This window comes from Sorex fumeus, unplaced genomic scaffold (assembly GCF_029834395.1).
Source record: "Sorex fumeus unplaced genomic scaffold, SorFum_2.1 ptg000021l, whole genome shotgun sequence".
In the NCBI taxonomy this organism is placed as follows: Eukaryota; Metazoa; Chordata; class Mammalia; order Eulipotyphla; family Soricidae; genus Sorex; species Sorex fumeus.
Genome location: NW_026606078.1, coordinates 3,228,830 through 3,247,584, shown reverse-complemented (window position 1 = coordinate 3,247,584; position 18,755 = coordinate 3,228,830). Strand labels below are relative to the sequence as shown.

The 18,755-nt window shown below is 42.0% G+C and overlaps 1 protein-coding gene across 2 annotated transcripts in view; it reads left to right on the top strand.

Moving 5' to 3' along the window:
- The first annotated feature begins 7,539 nt into the window (after window positions 1-7,539).
- The window catches only part of PCNX2 (pecanex 2), a 409,093-nt gene continuing 397,877 nt past the window's right edge, over window positions 7,540-18,755 (top strand). For both annotated transcript variants that reach the window (XM_056113571.1, XM_056113570.1), the window contains exon 1: window positions 7,540-7,940. In XM_056113571.1, coding sequence (XP_055969546.1) covers window positions 7,788-7,940 — 153 coding nt within the window. In that variant the 5' untranslated portion in view covers window positions 7,540-7,787. The remainder of the gene's footprint in view (window positions 7,941-18,755) is intronic.

Here is an 18,755-nt window from a genome sequence, read left to right as displayed (position 1 = left end):
CGTGCTGGAGAGCCGCTCGTGGGGGGCAACTGGTGGCCTCGGTAGGGCGTGAAGGACGGACCAGAACGCCCCCCTTCCCATGAGGTTTTAGTCGCCCCCACACCCCTGGCTCATACCTGCTGTCCACAAGGCTCCCATGTGGCCGCCACCTTTCTTTCCAGAGGGAGGAGGGCGGAAGGGACCAACACCCTTTCCCCTCTGGGCAGACATGATGGCCTGGATTAACGCATAGTCCTTTCACTTTTCTGCTCCAAGCTGCTGGGTTCTGCATTAAGTCCTTGTGCTTCTGGGGCTGTGGCCGTGCTGGAGAGCCGCTCGTGGGGGGCAACTGGTGGCCTCGGTAGGGCGTGAAGGACGGACCGGAACGCCCCCCTTCCCATGAGGTTTTAGTCGCCCCAGCTCCCCCGGCTCATGCCTGCTGTCCACAAGGCTCCCATGTGGCCGCCATCTTTCTTTCCAGAGAGGAGAGGGCGAATGGGGCAACACCCTTTCCCCTCCAGCAGATTTGATGGCCTGGATTAACGCATAGTCCATTCACTTTTCTGCTCCAAGCTGCCGGGTTCTGCATTAAGTCCCTGTGCTTCTGGGGCTGTGGCCGTGCTGGAGAGCCGCTCGCGGGGGGCAACTGGTGACCTCGGTAGGGCGTGAAGGACGGACCGGAACACCCCCCTTCCCATGAGGTTTTAGTCGCTCCCACACCCCCGGCTCATACCTGCTGTCCACAAGGCTCCCATGTGGCCGCCACCTTTCTTTCCAGAGGGAGGAGGGCGGAAGGGACCAACACCCTTTCCCCTCTGGGCAGACATGATGGCCTGGGTTGACGCATAGTCCTTTCACTTTTCTGCTCCAAGCTGCTGGGTTCTGCATTAAGTCCTTGTGCTTCTGGGGCTGTGGCCGTGCTGGAGAGCCGTTCGTGGGGGGCAACTGGTGACCTCGGTAGGGTGTGAAGGACGGACCGGAACGCCCCCCTTCCCATGAGGTTTTAGTCGCCCCCGCTCCCCCGGCTCATGCCTGCTGTCCACAAGGCTCCCATGTGGCCGCCACCTTTCTTTCCAGAGGGAGGAGGGCGGAAGGGACCAACACCCTTTCCCCTCTGGCAGACTTGATGGCCTGGGTTAACACATAACCCTTCACTTTTCTGCTCCAAGCTGCTGGGTTATGCATTAAGTACTTGTGTTTCTGGGGCTGTGGCCGTGCTCAAAGCTTAACTATGATTTTCAGAGAGAAACGTTAGGTGGTTTACTTCCCATGGATCACTTTGTATATAGAGAGATGTCGCGCGGCCGCTTACGCGGCCGCGCGGTTTTGAGGAAAAGTCCTAGTTCCCGTATACTCGAGCTGTGCTTGTAGAGGTTTCTGGTCACCGGGGTTCCATCTGGGGGAGGCGGGATGCAGTACCTACCCCATCTGGGACTTCCCGATGATCTCGGCTCTTTTTGGAACCTGTTTTTTTTTTTTTTTCCTTTGGGATCTGTGGATCCTGCCCTCCATGTAGTCCTTCTCTTCGGCTAAATGCTGTCAAGATGGCGCTGGGGGGCGGTCTGTGGGCGTGACTTCCGGAATCTGAGGTTACCTGGGAGGTGTAGTCCCGGCATTTTTGAGGAAAAGTCCTAGTTCCCGCATACTCGAGCTGTGCTTGTAGAGGTTTCTGGTCACCGGGGTTCCATCTGGGGGAGGCGGGATGCGGTACCTACCCCATCTGGGACTTCCCGATGATCTCGGCTCTTTTTGGAACCTGTTTTTTTTTCTTTTTTTCCTTCGGGATCTGTGGATCCCACCCTCCATGTAGTCCTTCTCTTCGGCTAAATCCACAATATTCTTAACTCTGTCTGTTTTGAGTAGAAATTGATACATTCAGGATTTTAGTGCTTTGCAAAATCATCTTACTCCACCCACTCTTTACTCCACCCACTGTGATGACTCAGAGGTAGCTGATTCGCTGCTTTCCTCCAGTCATATTGCATACATTAGGAACTATAATACAAACACAATTTATTCAGCAAACAACTCTTAGCAACGAGAGCTTAGATTTTGCCTTTGACCCTAAGAGTGATATAGGACTTGGCCTCTCATCCTTATCGGAGAGACTAGCTTGCAAATTCCTTCTGGATAGATTAGCATCATGTATGTGTGTGTGTGTGTGTGTGTGTGTGTGTGTGAGTGTGAGTGTGTGTGAGAAATATATATAATGTTATATATAATGTATATTTTATGTTTATAAATAATATATCATAATGTATTTTATAAACATATATATATCATGCCTGAAGGGTAAATGCCTCATATCAGGTATATGTAAATTCATCAGGGAAAGATAACCAGACTTCCAGCAACTCCCCCTATAACACTGTAAAGGAGAGTCTGTAACCTAGCCCTTGACAGTATTAAGCAACCTGCCCACTACATGACTTTCCTGAGTTAACAGTAAAGAGCAACTCTGCCAGCTTAGTAGAGACATGTGAAAGTTTCATGAGGTAGTTCCTGGAGCTATGTGCCAATGTTAATAGAGATAGAATGTTAATAGAGATAGAAGTTGTCTTGGAAAGATGCTCTTAAAAGTGTACAAACTTAAAACCCCAATTTAGCTCCTTCAGGAAGCCCGAGAGAAGATGTTTGCCTTCCTTGCTATCGTCCTTGTTGTTGTAGCATATACCCCAGGAAATATTACTTGGGAATGAATTGGCTTCTTGTCAATTGCAGTTGCACTTAGGGTCAAAGAACATGAGGGTATATTATCAGAGGGTGTTATCCCAGTTCCCACATTATTTCTGTATTTAAACTCCAAGTATTTTCATTCTATACTATTTCAGTTTTTACATTGTTTCTATCAACCATAGTTATCTGGGTCATGACCCACACTGGGTGCCAACAAATAATGTGCAAGAATTCTACATAGAAAACTAGATTTATTGAGAGATCTTAATAAGAAAATGGGTGCATCTTGTTCATGAATGGAAAGATGCCAATTCTTTCAAAAGTGGCTAGTAGATTCGATTATAATCCCAAGCAAAATATTAGTATCACATAATGTAACATAGTGCATGTGTAGATTTGCTAGCATTTTTTTCTTTATAAGAGAACAGCATCAGCAAGTACAAATAGGCCTGAAAAACTGAAGCAGAAAGACTTGTAGATAGGATAAGGTCCCCCATGGCGATACATTCCTGGAAAGTAATAAAGCCTATCCCACCCAAGCTGCAAAAACCCACTTTGTGAACACAGGAACTAAGGCCTGATAAGACCTTTATCCAGAGACTTACAAATGATTCTCAGAAGAGAGCAGTAAGCCGCAGAGATGTCTCCCCACACCATGCCAGGCTGATTTCATCCAGGCACCTCAGAGGTGGGCAGGTGTGACCCCCAGTCTGCCCCAAAAGAACCCTGGCAGTCACAAACATCCAAGCCCCCCGTACCCCTTCCCCCCCCCCCCCCCCCCCCGCCACACACACACATACATGAGAATGAATTCGCTGAAAAAAACAGGTATGTAGAACTTGGACTGAAATCTCCAGTCTCGCACAGAGTGGGGAATGGGCTTCTCCTCTCATTTCCCCGCCCTTCTGGGTTCCTCGCCATCATACCCACAAACTGCGTCTGGATGCCATTTTAGCTCTTTAACAGCCATGAGCCAGAGATTCACAAGTGAATCTCGGAAGACAGCAACATGCCAAGGAGGTGACTCCAGACCCCCAAATCACTATCCAGTTAAAAAATTTAACTCCAACTCTAGCATTCTATTAAAAATTTTAGAATTTCAGGAATGTGCAACCACTTTTGTGGTTGCATGACATCTCATACTTTATGCCACTGATATACCAAGAGTCAGGGTGTAAGGTAGAAGACAACTGATTTTGATCTATCTATCTATCTATCTATCTATCTATCTATCTATCTATCTATATCTCTCTATCTATCTACTATCTATCTATCTATTTATCATCTATCTATCTATCTATGTACACAAAAGCTCAAACTCTAATGACATCTTAATGATCTCTTATACAGGGACTTAATGGCTCCAAGATGAGCTACAACAATTTTCACACACCTTCCTTTAAGGAAAACTTTTTGGAACATTTTTAGTCAATTATTCATAGCAAGCAATAGAAAATAAATTATCATCTGCCTGTGGGGCAGGCTTGGGTGGTGGTGGGAAAATTCAAAATAATGGTGGTGGGAAGGTTTAATAGTGGGGAGGGTTGGTGTTGAAATATTGAATTGAATCAATTATTCTGAACAACTTTGTGAAAAAATTAAAACATTTATAAAAGACCTTTATCAGGTGGGTGCTAGCACAGACTCAGAGAAGGCTGGAGTGTCTGTCTTCCACTCCCTCCCCTGTCCCAAGAGAAGTTCCAGCAAGAACAAAGACCAGAAAAGGAATATCAAAGAAAATCATTAACTACTCCCACCTTTACCCCTTGGCAACCACCCTTGCAATGGATTCTTGTCTAAGTAGAAAGTTCCACATGAGACAGCTTGGGAAAAAATCCTATCAAGTTGAACAATGGAAACATGTACATATAATGTCTAAGCCCATGTGCTGCTTTTGTGCATGTGCTGCTTCAGAGCACATGTGTTGCCTGCATCTCCCCTCGAGATGTATACTTTCATACCTTCATACTTTAACACCAGAATGTGTGCCAGGGTTCTTTCTCTCCACCCTGTTCTCTCTTTTTCTCCACCTCCTTGTTCCTTCTTTCTCTCTTGCATGTTATTCTCTCTCTCTCTCTCTCTCTCTCTCTCTCTCTCTCTCTCTCTCTTTCTCCTGAACCCACCCTCCTTCTTCAAAACTTCCAAACAAAACTGTTTTTTTTAATTTTGTTTTTGCTTTAGGGTCACACCCAGCGATGCTCAGGGTTACTCCTGGCTTTGCACTCAGGAATTACTCTTGGCAGTGCTTGGGGGACCTTATAAGATGCCACAGATTGAACCTGGGTTCGCTGTGTGCAAGGCAAACCCCCTAACCTCTGTGCTGTCGCTCCGGCCCCACAAAACCTGTTTTAACTTCACTGTTGATCTATTCCTGAAATTCTTAAATTCTTTTTTATGAGGGGAAAGGTGAGAACCCAAAAGGTCTGGGTAAGGTATAAGATTGAGTTTCCTTTCCTGCAAGAAGCAAGACTCACAGCTCTCTCTCTCTCTCTTTTTTAATTTTTATTAGTGAAACACCATGAGGTACAGTTGTAGACTTACAAATTTTTGTGCTTGGGTTTTGATTATATAATGGTCAAATACCCTTCCCTCCACCAATGCCCATTTAACAGTCATCTATTTCCTCAGGTGGCAATGGTAGATAGAGAAAACAGCAGACTGAAGATTGCTGAGTCTTCTCTAGACTGCCACCTCTCTCCTCCTCACTTCACATAGGTCACCCAGAGATCCCACGACACTGGAACTATGCAATGTTCAAAGAAATACGAGCATTTTGTATTCCTAGCAATGAGGTTGGGATTAGATGAGATTAGAAGATGGAGTTTGGAGTTTGGAGAATATGTAACTGATTTTCCTTTGATTTACCTATCTATGTATGTACATATGTACACAAAAGCTCAAACTTTAATGACATCTTAACGATCTCTTATACAGGGGCTTAATGGTCAGATTAAATTTCGTATGAATCACTTTGGCTTCTTCTTTGTCTGCATTACAGATTAACTATATTCCTCAGGCTTCCTCGTGTTTCAGGCAGATTTGGGGCAGTGAGGTGGTGGGGAGAGCTGGATCTGGAACCTAAACCAGGAGTAACTGAATACATAAAAATGCATTAAGAAGCTACTGCAATAGGTTAAATGAGAAATCTTAAAGCGTTGGTATTAAGGGTAAAGCAAAGTGTTACTTTCTAATAATCATTTAGGGATAAAATCAATAGATCTGAGCAGGGTTGGAGAGATAGTACAGGGATGGAAGTCACTTGCATACCAGGTTCAATCCCCAATACCCCATATGGTCCCTAATCCATATAAGGAGTGATTCCTGAGTGCAGAGTCAGGAGGAAGTCTTGGATACTGCCTGGTAAAGAGCCTCCACCTCTAAGCATCATGGGAAAATCCTTAAAAAACAAAACAAAACAAACCCACCACCACAACAAAAAGATCTTGCTGGTTGAGATAGGAAAATGAGAGGAATCTATGATAGTTCCCAGGTGGTTTGCCTTTTGATCAACTGAAATACTAAATAAAATGTACAGTAGTGGAAATAGCAGCAAGCAGTCAGTGAGTACATGTTTGAGTATATTAAGGCTTGAATTGGGGGACACTTTGATATGATACTGAAACATACAAAATAACTAGAGATAGAGATTTTAGATTAATCAACACAATCATAATCATTTTAGCCAGGACAATAGATTAAGACTATCCCAGAAAAGACTTAATTTTCTCCCATGTAGCCAACCAGTCAAATGTTACTTTGTTGACTAGTATTGAGTATTTATTTACTTTCAGGGGTGATGAACTTTATACAACCCACAAAAATTGACCTCTGCTTATGTTTGTCCTTTAATTTTTTCACTGTTCTATCTCTCCTTCCCCAGTCCTACCTTCTGGACAGACACATTTGGCCAAACTGATATTTCCTCCAATGACCATATTATATATCTGCCTGGTAAGCTATTCACATTGATCTGCCTAGACCTAATATTTAGTTTTAAAACACATTTCTCTGCATCTCATTACTTCCTCTTTCATAGACTTGAATATGTCACCTCACCCATCCCTATTACAATCCTATAGAAGCCCTATATCTTGGGTTTGAAACTGTGTGAGTTCACAGGATGAAATTTGAAGCTGGATCCCATACAAGGAGGACAATGACAGATCAAAGAATATTCCAGATTGGTAGGTGTCACTTTTGTTTTAATAAGATAGAGAATTTACTGCAAGTCATCTTAGGTGACCATAAGACAAGTGACTGGTCAGAATCTTAAAGAGTTATACGATCTTAATAGAGTTCAATTACTTCCATAGTTAAGATGGCTTCAATAATATATCATAAGCATATGTTACTCTGAAACCTGCATCTTTGAAATGGTTCCCAGTATGGGACCTGTGGGCAGAACGTACATTGCCAGAAAGGGGGATAAGGAGTCTCTGATTGATGCTCTAAAGGATAATGCATTTTTGATGACCTTCTTCAAAAAATACCTATATCTAATCCTATCTAATCTGGGAACCGCTGTTATCTATGGAGACTGCCAATGTACAGACGGTGTTCAGGGAAACTGCACTGAATGATGTACGACTGCTTCCTGATTAAGTAAATATTTTGGTGCAGCAGTCAAAAATACAGGTTAAGGCTCAGGCAATTGTCCCTGTTTGTCTCTTCTACATGTGAACATTTCTGATTTTTAAGTATTTCTTGTCCTCTAAAAGAGTATCTGGGCAAATTATTGGGAAAAGCTGGTAGAGATTAAGGGGGTGGACTCGCAAAGTCTCTCACCCTCTCACTCTGCTAGGGGTTGGGGCGGGCACTGGGCGGAGCCTGTGGAGCATCCCCTGAGCCTCCGCCTCTGAGCATCATGGGAAAATCCTTTCTCCCTCGGACATGGCTCCCACCTTCCCGGCGGCAGCAGCCGGTTCCGGCACCGCGGTCCGCGGGTCTGGGTGGAAGGGCAGCTCGAGCTTCAGCTGTGGGGAGGAAGGAGGTGGAGAGGGTGGCGGCGGCAGCGGCGGCGGGGGCTGCGTCGCTCCTGGGCCCGCGTGGTAAAGCGGCGGGAATCCCGGGACCCGGCAGCTGCGGGTGGCGGCCGACCGGCGCAGCGCTGCCTGACCCCGGCTGCAGCAGGCATGGTGTCCCAAATGCTGCAACTGCTTCGGCAGGGCGTGTGGGCCGCACTCACCGGAGGCTGGTACCACGACCCGGAGCAGAGCAAGTTCACCAACAGCTGCCACCTCTACCTGTGGCTGTTCCTGCTGCTGTTGCCCCTGGCCCTGCACTTGGTAAGTTGGGGAGCTCTGCAGAGCCACGGGGATAGAGTGAACCTGAAAAGGCAACCCAAGATCTGCGTGTCCTCCTCACGAAGAGATGGGGTCATAGTAATACTTCATAGGTGGATAGGCAACGATCTGCAAGAATTTGGGACAGAGAACGCATAGGAAAAGAGCTATCGGGAACTCAGTGACCAGAAAACTAGTACAAGGGACTTTGGGGACTTTGGGACTCATTCACAACTGATGCTGGCTGTTTGGCTGAGTCAGACTCTGCTTGTCGCTGAGCAATGTTGACCCTATTTTGTAGGTGAACACTGCTAGGCCTCTTGGTTGGTTAGCTTGGGAGACTGTTTGGTGTTAAAAATTTTTGCATGATAGCTAAGTTGCCAGATGGTTAAATGGCCGAATGAAATGTTAAAAGTAAAAGTACTTCAGGTTTCGTTTTATTGGGTTTCGGTCACATCTGGCTGTTCTCAGGGCTTACTTCTGACTCAGGGTTAAAGGTGTGATTTGGGATACTATAAGGGATGCCAGAGATCAAACCTGGGTCATCATGCAAGGCAAGCACTCTCTCTGCTGTACTAGAATCAGTTGTTGATCTTCCCTCCCTGTTTTACTTTGAGAAATGATGATCAATGATGTTAAGAAGTCACTATGCCAAGGAATATATAGAAGACATAATGAGGGCTAACTTCTAATTCCATCCGAAGCAAGGTATTAGAGTATCTAGTTGGGGTTTCACACTTTAGTAGGATTATGCTTAGAGAGTTTTTGCCAAATAATCACATGGGTGATCATCTTAAATAAATACTCTAAATCAACACCTTAACTTTATCTAAAAAGCTGAACCAGTAAAAGTCTTCACATCTTCTTAAACTTTTTATACTTAGAATCTAATTTTGGTATGTGTATTGAAGGACTTTCTTCTTAAAACATAATTTGATCATGTTCTCCATGGCAACTATTTTCATCACAGTCTGATTCTTAATTCAACATGAGAAGTTGAGAGTATCCACGTTTTGACTTCCATTTATCATTTATTACAATTTATTCAGAATTCTGGCCTGAACTGTCAAGCTGCCTAGATTAAATTTGGGGTACATGTTTTCTTTTGTTTTTTTTTTTTCCCAAAAGTGCTCTGGATGAACCTAGGGCCTCACACTTGTAAGACATGTGCTCTTCTGTGTAAAACCAATCAGATTGTCACCTTCAACCTCCTTTTAGTGGATGTGAGTCACAGAGAATAAGACAAACATAAAGAGGCAAACACAAGGACTGTCCAAGCCCGGATAGTATCCTGGGCATCCATAAGTGAGCACACTTTTAACATTAATTCATATAATATTGTATAATTATATAATATTTAAATCATATCATTTATACCATATAATTTATAATATAATTTATTCATATAATATAGCTAGCACAGCGGGTAGTGCGTTTGCCTTGCACGCAGCCAACATGGCCGACCCTAGTTCGATTCCTCCGCCCCTCTCAGAGAGCCCGGCAAGCTACCGAGAGTATTCGATATGCCAGACACAGTAACAACAAAGTGTCCAATGGAGACATTACTGGGCCCGCTCGAGCAAATCGATGATCAACGGGAGGGCCTTTACTTTACTTTACATCTTAGTTTCCAGCACATTACTGTTTTAGTTGACAGATACATTAAGAACAATTAGTAACTACATCAAAATTCACTGAGCACCTTAAAACCAGAGACTGAGATTGACATAGCCAAAATCAGTGGGCACCTTTAAAAGTACATATAAAAGTCATGACAGTTTGCTATTCTTTTTTTTTATTGCCTCTGTTGCCCTCTCTAGATCACCCTGGATTCTTTCCTGGATGCATTTTTGCTTGCCCTGTTATCTGTTGTATTCTTTCTTGGGCACATTTTTCTGTTTATATTTCAAGACCTATGCTGTTTTGCCCAGAGAACTATCTCAACCTTGGGGTTAGGTTTCTGTTCACATGACAATCTCCTGTATTCTACCATTGAGCTATACCCTGGCCCTGTGCCTACTTCTTACAAGCTCTGGAACCTTGAGGAAGTTACTTACGTGTTTTTTTTTCATATTCTTATCTTTAAAATAAGAAAACTAACATTACCAGATTGGCAACATTGTTTTGGGACTTAGTGAGATAACACATGCTAAGCCAACAATCTGTTCAGCTTGACTAGGGTTCGACTCAGACATCATTTAAATTTTCTTTTCTAATTTTTAGTTGTTTGGCCTAATATTTGAGTTATTTGTACCTTATTTTTTCATTTGTAAAACATGTTAATGATCTCATAAAAATAAATAAAAATTAAAAAAAAGTTTTTTATTGAATCACCATGACATAGACCATTACAACGCTATTCAGAAATGGGTTTCAGTTATACAGTGTTCCAACACCCATCCTTCCGTCAGCACATGTTTCCCAACACCAATTTCCCCAGTTTCCCTTCCCTCCCACAAGCCCCCAACTCCCCCATTCTTTCAGTCTCTCTCTCTCTCTCTCTCTCTCTCTCTCTCTTTCCTTTTGGGCATTGTGATCATTAACAAAATATTGTGGAAAAAACATTTCATATGGAGACTGATCCTTCAAGACCCTTCAATAAATGTAATCTTCCTTCTTCATTATGCACTTGTTAATCATTTTTCTTAACTTAAAGATCTCAATATTTTCTTTTTGACTAGATATGCAGAACATCAGTGTAATGAGGAGTACCAGCTTGGTCTAATCCTGGTTCTTATTGAGCTTTAATATCTGTCAGCTTCCTGATTTGTAAATAGGGGTAATATCTTCCTCAGCAGGTGAATATGAGGATTGCATACCTTAATGAAAGCACTTCTGACACATAGTGTTCATATGAACTGATCCCCTCTAGTTGCCAAAAACATCTCTATCCTTTAGAGCCCAATGGAGTAGTCTCTTATTCCATTTATCTAGAATTAATCTTTTCTCTCCCTTGCTTTTATACCTTTATTTACTATTAGTACTATAGAACTTTTTTAAATCAAATCTTGTTTTTAAGTGTTGAAACATACATTTTACCTTTGCTCCTACTTCAGGAGTTTTTTGGGATATAAATTTTTGTTTTGTCGATTCATCATCGTTTCCTTGTTATACTAGTTGAGTGAATGTCCTGCATTTGGGTAACATCTCATAAATAACACGTTGCTGGAAATAAAATTACCCTACCTCTTTTTTCCTATTCCAAGCAGCTTTGCATAATCTCATCCACTACATATTTTGATTTACTGCTACTGAAAGTAATGTATATATATCCTCCCCCTTGCCTTTCCTTTGTTGTAGCAGTGACTTGGGTTGCACATACTTGGGTGCAGTGCTCATCAGGCACCACACACTTTTGTTGTGGTGCTGACCAGATCTCATAGTTATAGTGCTCATACACACTTGTTGTGGTAAGCCAGAAAGCATATATGTTGTTGTGCAACCAGGAACCAGAGGTGGCAATGCCAAGGGGATAATATTGGGCATGCAGAGTGGTACTGAGAATTCGATTTATGGCCTCGGTGAGCTATCTCTGTGCCCTTAATTTTTTTAATTAATTAATTTATTGAATTACTGTGGGAAAAGTTACAAAGTTTTCAGGTTTAAGTCTCAGTCATGCAATTATCAAACATATTTCCCTTCACCAATACTCATTTTTCACCACCAAGAACCCCAATAAACTCCCCCCAACCCTCCCAATGCCTGTGAGGCAGATGAATTCTAGTTAACACTCTATCTACTTTGATTAGATTCATTGTTTCGACAAAAGATGCACCATTATTATTTAGAGTTTACACCCCCAAATCAGACATGCTGAAAAGGCATTATGAAATAATTTATTTTCTACAGTTGGTTACAAGAATCAAATGATGTCGCACGGCTGCTATGCGGCCGTGCAATTTTGGATTTCTGGTATTTTACTTATTAAGCCTGGAAATATTTCTGCTCAGAGTCAGATAATTATGAGATTGGTTTCTGTGCTCTGGAGCCATGGCCATGCCAGAGAGCTGCTCGTGAGGGGCAACACGTGACCTCGGTAGGGCGTGAAGGACAAGCCAGGAATGCCTCCCTTCCCATGAGGTTTCAGTCACCCCATCACGACTGGCTCATACCTGGCTTTCCACAAAGCTCCGAAGTGGCTGCCATCTTTCTTTCCAGAGGGAAAAAGGCATAAGGGAGCAACACCCTTTCCCCTCTGGGCAGGCATGGTGGCATGGATTAATGCATAGTCCATTCACTTTTCTGCAGCAAGCTGCTGGGCTCTGCATTAAGTCCTTGTGCTTCTGGAGCCATGGCCGTGCTGGAGAGCTGCTCGTGGGGGGCAACTCCTGACCTCAGTAGGGCATGAAGGATGAGCCGGGAACGCCCCCCTTCCCATGAGGTTTCAGTCGCCCCATCACGACCAGCTCATACCTGGCTTTTCACAAAGTTCCGAAGCATGTGCCCTTAATTTTTATTTCTTTTTCATACTTTAGTCACACCCTCATTAACATTTAATGTTAATTGCAGTAAAAAAGTATTGCAGAAAAAAGTATTGCAGAATTTTTTCTTTGGATATAGGCTCATTAATATGTAAGTAAAGTAAGTAAAGGCCCTCCCGTTGATCATCGATTTGCTCGAGCGGGCCCAGTAACGTCTCCATTGGAGACTTTGTTGTTACTGTGTCTGGCATATCGAATACTCTCGGTAGCTTGCCGGGCTCTCCGAGAGGGGCGGAGGAATCAAACTCGGGTCGACCATGTTGGCTGCGTGCAAGGCAAACACCCTACCCGCTGTGCTATCGCTCCATAGATCAATGATCAGGACTACCTGCCTTGCCTATGCAGGGACCTGATTTCAATCCTTGGCTCTACATGTTCCCTGATGCACCACTGGATATACAGTGGGATCCTCTGAGCTCTGCTCTGGTTATCCAGGTGGCCTCCCACTTCTCACAGTGCCTGAGGATTGATCTGTCTGACTCAATTGACTTAGTATTACCTGGAGTATATTACTTAGGCTCTCTGAGCACTGTTTGGAAGGTCCCCACCTCCTTCCCCAATAGTAAGTAAGTAAAGTAAGTAAAGGCCCTCCCGTTGATCATCGATTTGCTCAAGCAGGCCCAGTAACGTCTCCATTGGAGACTTTGTTGTTACTGTGTCTGGCATATCGAATACTCTCGGTAGTTTGCCGGGCTCTCCGAATAGTAAAAGTTTAAAAATGTTTGATGTATGCATATGATCAGTACTTAATTTCTGCCTCATTATGTTTTATTTTACTGCTTGATTTCTACCTTTGTAAATAGTCCTTTGTTAAGTTCTTTAGTAACATTTAAGAGTAATTTTTTGGTAAAATCTCAAGAGTTTAGGAAGTTAAAACTTGTATAAGGAAATTTGTACTCATAAATTTTTGAATCAGAACACAACATTTTTATATACTTATGCCAGTGTATAAATTTTTTTAATTTTAAGTGAGAGCATTTACTGGTTTGCTGCTATTAAGTATCCAATTTTCTTGGGCTGGAGATATCTGGAGATAAAGCAGATTACTTTGCATTCAGCCTACACAGACTTGACCCCCAGTACTACATATGGTGGCTTAAACACAGAGCCAAGAGTAAACTGTGAGCATGGCTGGATGTGGTCCCCAAACAAACAAACAAACAGTCATAATTATAAGCCTATCATAATAAAGAAATTCAGGTTTAACAGCTCCGTTCTCTGGTTTCTGAAAGTGACCATAGAAATAAAAGAACTTATCTCTCTATTGTGGAGTATAGAATAACATAACATGAGGCTGACACCCAAGTACAGTAGATACAAGGGCCAGGAGGATTGCCCCATAGCTGGAAGCCTGCCTCATGAGCGAGGGGAGAAGGTAGATGGAATAGAGAAGGGATCACTAAGAAAATGATGGCTGGAGGAACCAGTTGGGATGGGAGATGTGTGCTGAAAGTAGATAATGGACCAAACATGATGACCTCTCAGTATCTGTATTGCAAACCATAATGCCCAAAAATAGAGAGAGAGTATGGGGAATATTGTCTCCAATGGAGGCAGGGGGAGTATACCGGGGATATTGCTGGTGGGTAATGTGCACTGGTGGAGGGATGGATGTTTGATCATTGTGTAATTGCAACCCAAACATCAAAGCTTTTAACTTTTTCAGTGATTCAATAAAATTTAAAAAAATAAAAGACCTTATCTCTCCAAACTGAGGTTTGTGGGAGACTAGAAATCTCTTAATTCTTAAATATAATCTGCCCTTCATTAATACCTATACTTGTAAGTGTTGTTTTCAGTCTTTTTTTATTTACCAGAGCTTGGTAAAAATAAAATAACCTGGCTGCTGACTCACCAGGGTTTATTTGTAGCTTTGTTATTTAAGGGGCCATTGCCTTTTTTGATTTTCCACAATTTGAACTATGCTTAGTCAAGACTGGGGAGAATCTACTTTTTAGTTTATGAGAATTTTGACTATGTCAATTAAAATTTTATTGCTGATTATTGAGGCTAACTTACTTCTTAGCTGTTTACTCAGATTTGTTTGCTTATAGAGAAAATAACTTGGTATTTACAGACTATTATTTATGAGAAATGCTCAAACAGTACTAAGAATAGTAAGTCAATTTAGATAATTTATGAAGACTTTTACATTGATTTATTATCAGTCTCATTTCATTTTCTTTTAAACTGAAGATTCATTTGTCTTCAATTATTTTAACTTTTTGTTTTGTGAAGCAAGAAGTTTTATTAAAACTTATTTAGAAAGATGTGAGGAGAAAGTTGGAGTGGTACATGTTTGAGAGAGAACACAGGCTTCTCCAGAGTGGTAAGCATCGAAACAAGTGAGATACGTGCTCAAGGAAGATAATGGGCTTGAAGAGCAAGCCTAAACTTTAATTTATTTATTATATTTTCCTTCCTTTCTCTCTCTCTCCCTCTCAGGACCACACTCAGTGGTGCTCAGGACTTAGTTCTGGCTCTGTGCTTAGGGATTGCTCCTGGAAGTCTCAGGGGACCATATGTGGTGCCAGGAATCAAACTCCTGTCGGCTTCATAGGCAAGGCAAATGCCTACCTGCTGTGTTATCAATCTTTATTTTTTCTTTCCTTTCTTTCTTTCTTTCTTTCTTTCTTTCTTTCTTTCTTTCTTTCTTTCTTTCATCTTTCTTTCTTCCTTTTTTTCTTTCTTTCATTAAAACAAGAACATCATGGACCTGATTTTGACCCCCTTATAAGATCTGACCACACATGCCAGTGTCAGAAAACTTTACTACTCTAATATCTTAACAATGATGTGACTTTGAGGAAGGTTCTTTACTTCTGAAGGCCTTAGCGTTAGAATCTGTAAAATGGGGACAATAAGTTTAATTGTATAGTTTTAGCAACTAAGATCCAGAGTTTCCTTGCTCATAGCATTATAATTGAGCTTCAGGCATACAATGCACCTACACCAGTCTCACCACTACTGTCAGTTGCCATCCATCAGTGTCATGGAAGTCAGTGAGTTCAAATTCAGTCAGCTTCCATTTTTTATATGTTAATACAGATTTTCTTGAGTGACAGTTGCCAACTTTCTCATCAGTTTCTGTTTATTCTGTTTCTGCCATTTGCATACATTCATATTTGTGGGCAGGTTGTGTTTTTTTTTTTCTGTGGCAAAAGACCCAGCACTTACTCTGGCCTGGGATGTCTAAAGCAAATTGGTTTGGCACCTTCAACCTCCATTCAGCAGGGGTGGTCGCAGAGACAGACACAGGAGACAGACAAACATCGAGGACTGTCAGAATTTATTTAACTCACCAAAGCAGCTCTGAGTGACCTCACAGAGTGTCCTCCCTCACTTTGGCTTCCAACACACTAACTGTCCTTAGTGTCTCTGTCAACTTAAACCATTGTTTAAGCTGACAGAGACACTAAGGACAGTTAGTAAGCACACCATATCCCAATTGGTACATGAAGAGCAGAGGCTGGGATAGTTCAATATAGCTAGCCAAACAGCAGGCCCCTCAAAGTATAGAGTGGCAGCAATTTCCTATTCCATTCTTGCCTATGTTGTCCTCTACACTTAAAAGACCCTAAACTGTTTTATACTATTCTTTCCTGGGTGTATTTTTGCTGGCCCTGTAATCTAATATAGTTTTTCCTGCGCTCAATTTTGCTTGCCCAGTAAGATTCAAAAAGACCCAAACTGTTTGCCCAGGAGACGATTACAACCTTGAGGTATTTTTTTTTAGGGGGATGATATCCCACTTTGGAATGTTAACCTTTCGATATCCTCCCAAAATAGCTCTCCTGCCTTCTTTTTTCTGTTCTACTATTGCAAGTTCATGACTAATTTTCCAGTGGTTAAATTTATGTCTCTCACCCCACCTCCACTTCTCTTAGGGCTTATTTTTTTACGCTTTCTCCCAATTAGTGACTATATTTGGATACTGTCCTTGACAGTTTATGGAGAGCCCGGCAAGCTACCGAGAGTATTCAATATGCCAGACACAGTAACAACAAAGTCTCCAATGGAGACGTTACTGGGCCCGCTCGAGCAAATCGACGATCAACGGGAGGGCCTTTACCTTTACAATAACAAATGCTTTAACATCATTGGTTTTATTTCTCTTAAGTACAAATAGAATGTACCAGATTATAATTTATGATTTTAACTGATTCTCATATGACTACTTTAAAATAGCTCCTAATCTTATTTTCATTTTATTCACTCTAAATCTCTTGCCTACATACTATGGAACAAAAAAAAATGATGATGAGTTTTTAGGGTCCTCTTACCTCCACACCCACTGATGGAATTTTCTCTCAGTATTTTCAGTTATATTATCATGATTACTGTTATGTATTATTATATGTAACTGGTCTTGACAATAATTGTAGCCAACATTCACTGAACATGTTTTGAGGTGGAGATTGTGGTAAGTTTTGAATCAACTAAGCTATATTCCCATGAAATGCTTCCCAATAACTCAGAATGTCTCTGCTATTGTTTCCAGCTTATAGTTGATGAAACTCATATAGAAAGATTGGCACAGAGAGAAAGAACTGGACATATTTGTTGAATACCACTTATGTCCACAGCAAACTGAGTTCCAGGTGTTTTGTTGGATATAGGTAATAAAATAGGCAAAAGAGAGAGTAGTATATCCCCTCAGGAAGTTAACACATAAGGAGGGGAAAAGCACAATGGTCAGTGCTATCATAGGGGAGGTGTGACATGTTATATAGTAAAGTCAAGGGGGCCCATCATGGCTTTGCTATATAAAGCTTTCATGTGGAAATAGTTTCCACTCTGACACCTAAAGACTGAGTACAAGATAGTCAAGCAAAAATTGCAAAAAGGAGCTTCGATTTATTTTTCAATTTATTGAAATGAAATTTGAAACATTTTTTTGCCATTTTTGAAGTAATAATATTATTTTTTAACCTTCAAATCTTTTTTATTTCTTTTTCCTTTTTGGTTTTGGGGGCCACACCCAGTAGTGGACATAAGTGCTCAGGGTGTGCCTTGGTGGTGTGCAGGGAACCATATGTAATGCTGGAAATTTGAACCTAGAACAGCAGAATGGAAGAAAAACATCTTAACTTCTGTACTGTCTCTCTGGCACTTCTTCAATCTATTTTTGAAAATATTTTAGTCTATGGAAAAGTTTCAATAATTGCCCAGTAGATAATGTATGCCAGTGTTTCCCCAAGTACTAGTCCTCTGAGACTGCTGGGAAGTAATAACCTTGGGTGTAATTGGGGAGTGCTTTATGTTAGTTTGCTTAACGAAGGTGGATTTCCAGGGGAGCACTGAGTATTTTTTCTTTCTAGAAAAGGAGTACTAAGCTAAATAAGTTTGGGAATCTCTGTTGTATTATATTATTATTATTATTATTATTATTATTTTACTTTTTGGGTCACGCCCAGCGATGCTCAGGGGTTACTCCTGACTCAGCACTCAGGAATTACTCCTGGTGCTTGGGGGACCATATGGGATGCTGGGAATCGAACCCGGCTCAGCCACATGCAAGGCAAATGCCCTACCCGCTGTGTTATTGCTGTGCTATTGTGGGGCCGACCTGGCTGACTCCGGTTCGATTCCTCTGCCCCTCCCGGAGAGCCCAGCAAGCTACTGAGAATATCTGCCCACACGGCAAAGCCTGGTAAGCTACCTGTGACGTACTCGATATGCCAAACACACTAACAACAAGTCTCCCAGTGTAGACATTACTGAACCAGCTTGAGCAAATTCATGAACAATGGAAGGACAGTGCTACAGTGCTACATTTATTAAATCACCATGATTTAGAAGTTATTTATCATACAGGTTTTTGAGGCATACGATGTCCCAACACCAATCCCACCACCAGTGTGACCTTCACTACACCAATGTTTCCCCCCCCATCTCAGCCTGCCCCTTTAACAGGCAAAAGCCAAATTTATTCCATATTACTTGCTCGAAGAAAAATTAGAGGAATGGCAAATGAAATTATCAAAAAATAAATCAGTAAGTCAATTTGTGATGATTGATTGCTTTATGATAACCTATGAAAATAAAGGCCCTCCTGTTGATCGTCGATTTGCTCGAGCAGGCCCAGTAACGTCTCCATTGGAGACTTTGTTGTTACTGTGTCTGGCATATCAAATACTCTCGGTAGCTTGCCGGGCTCTCCGAGAGGGGCGGAGGAATTGAACTCGGGTCGGCCATGTTGGCCACTTGTAAGGCGAACGCCCTACCCGCTGTCATTGAATCCAATATAAAATAATGCCTGCTCTTATTTACATAGATATGTTTTCAACTCTATATCTAAAATATATTGCATTTGCTTTTATTGTGTACTTTGTCT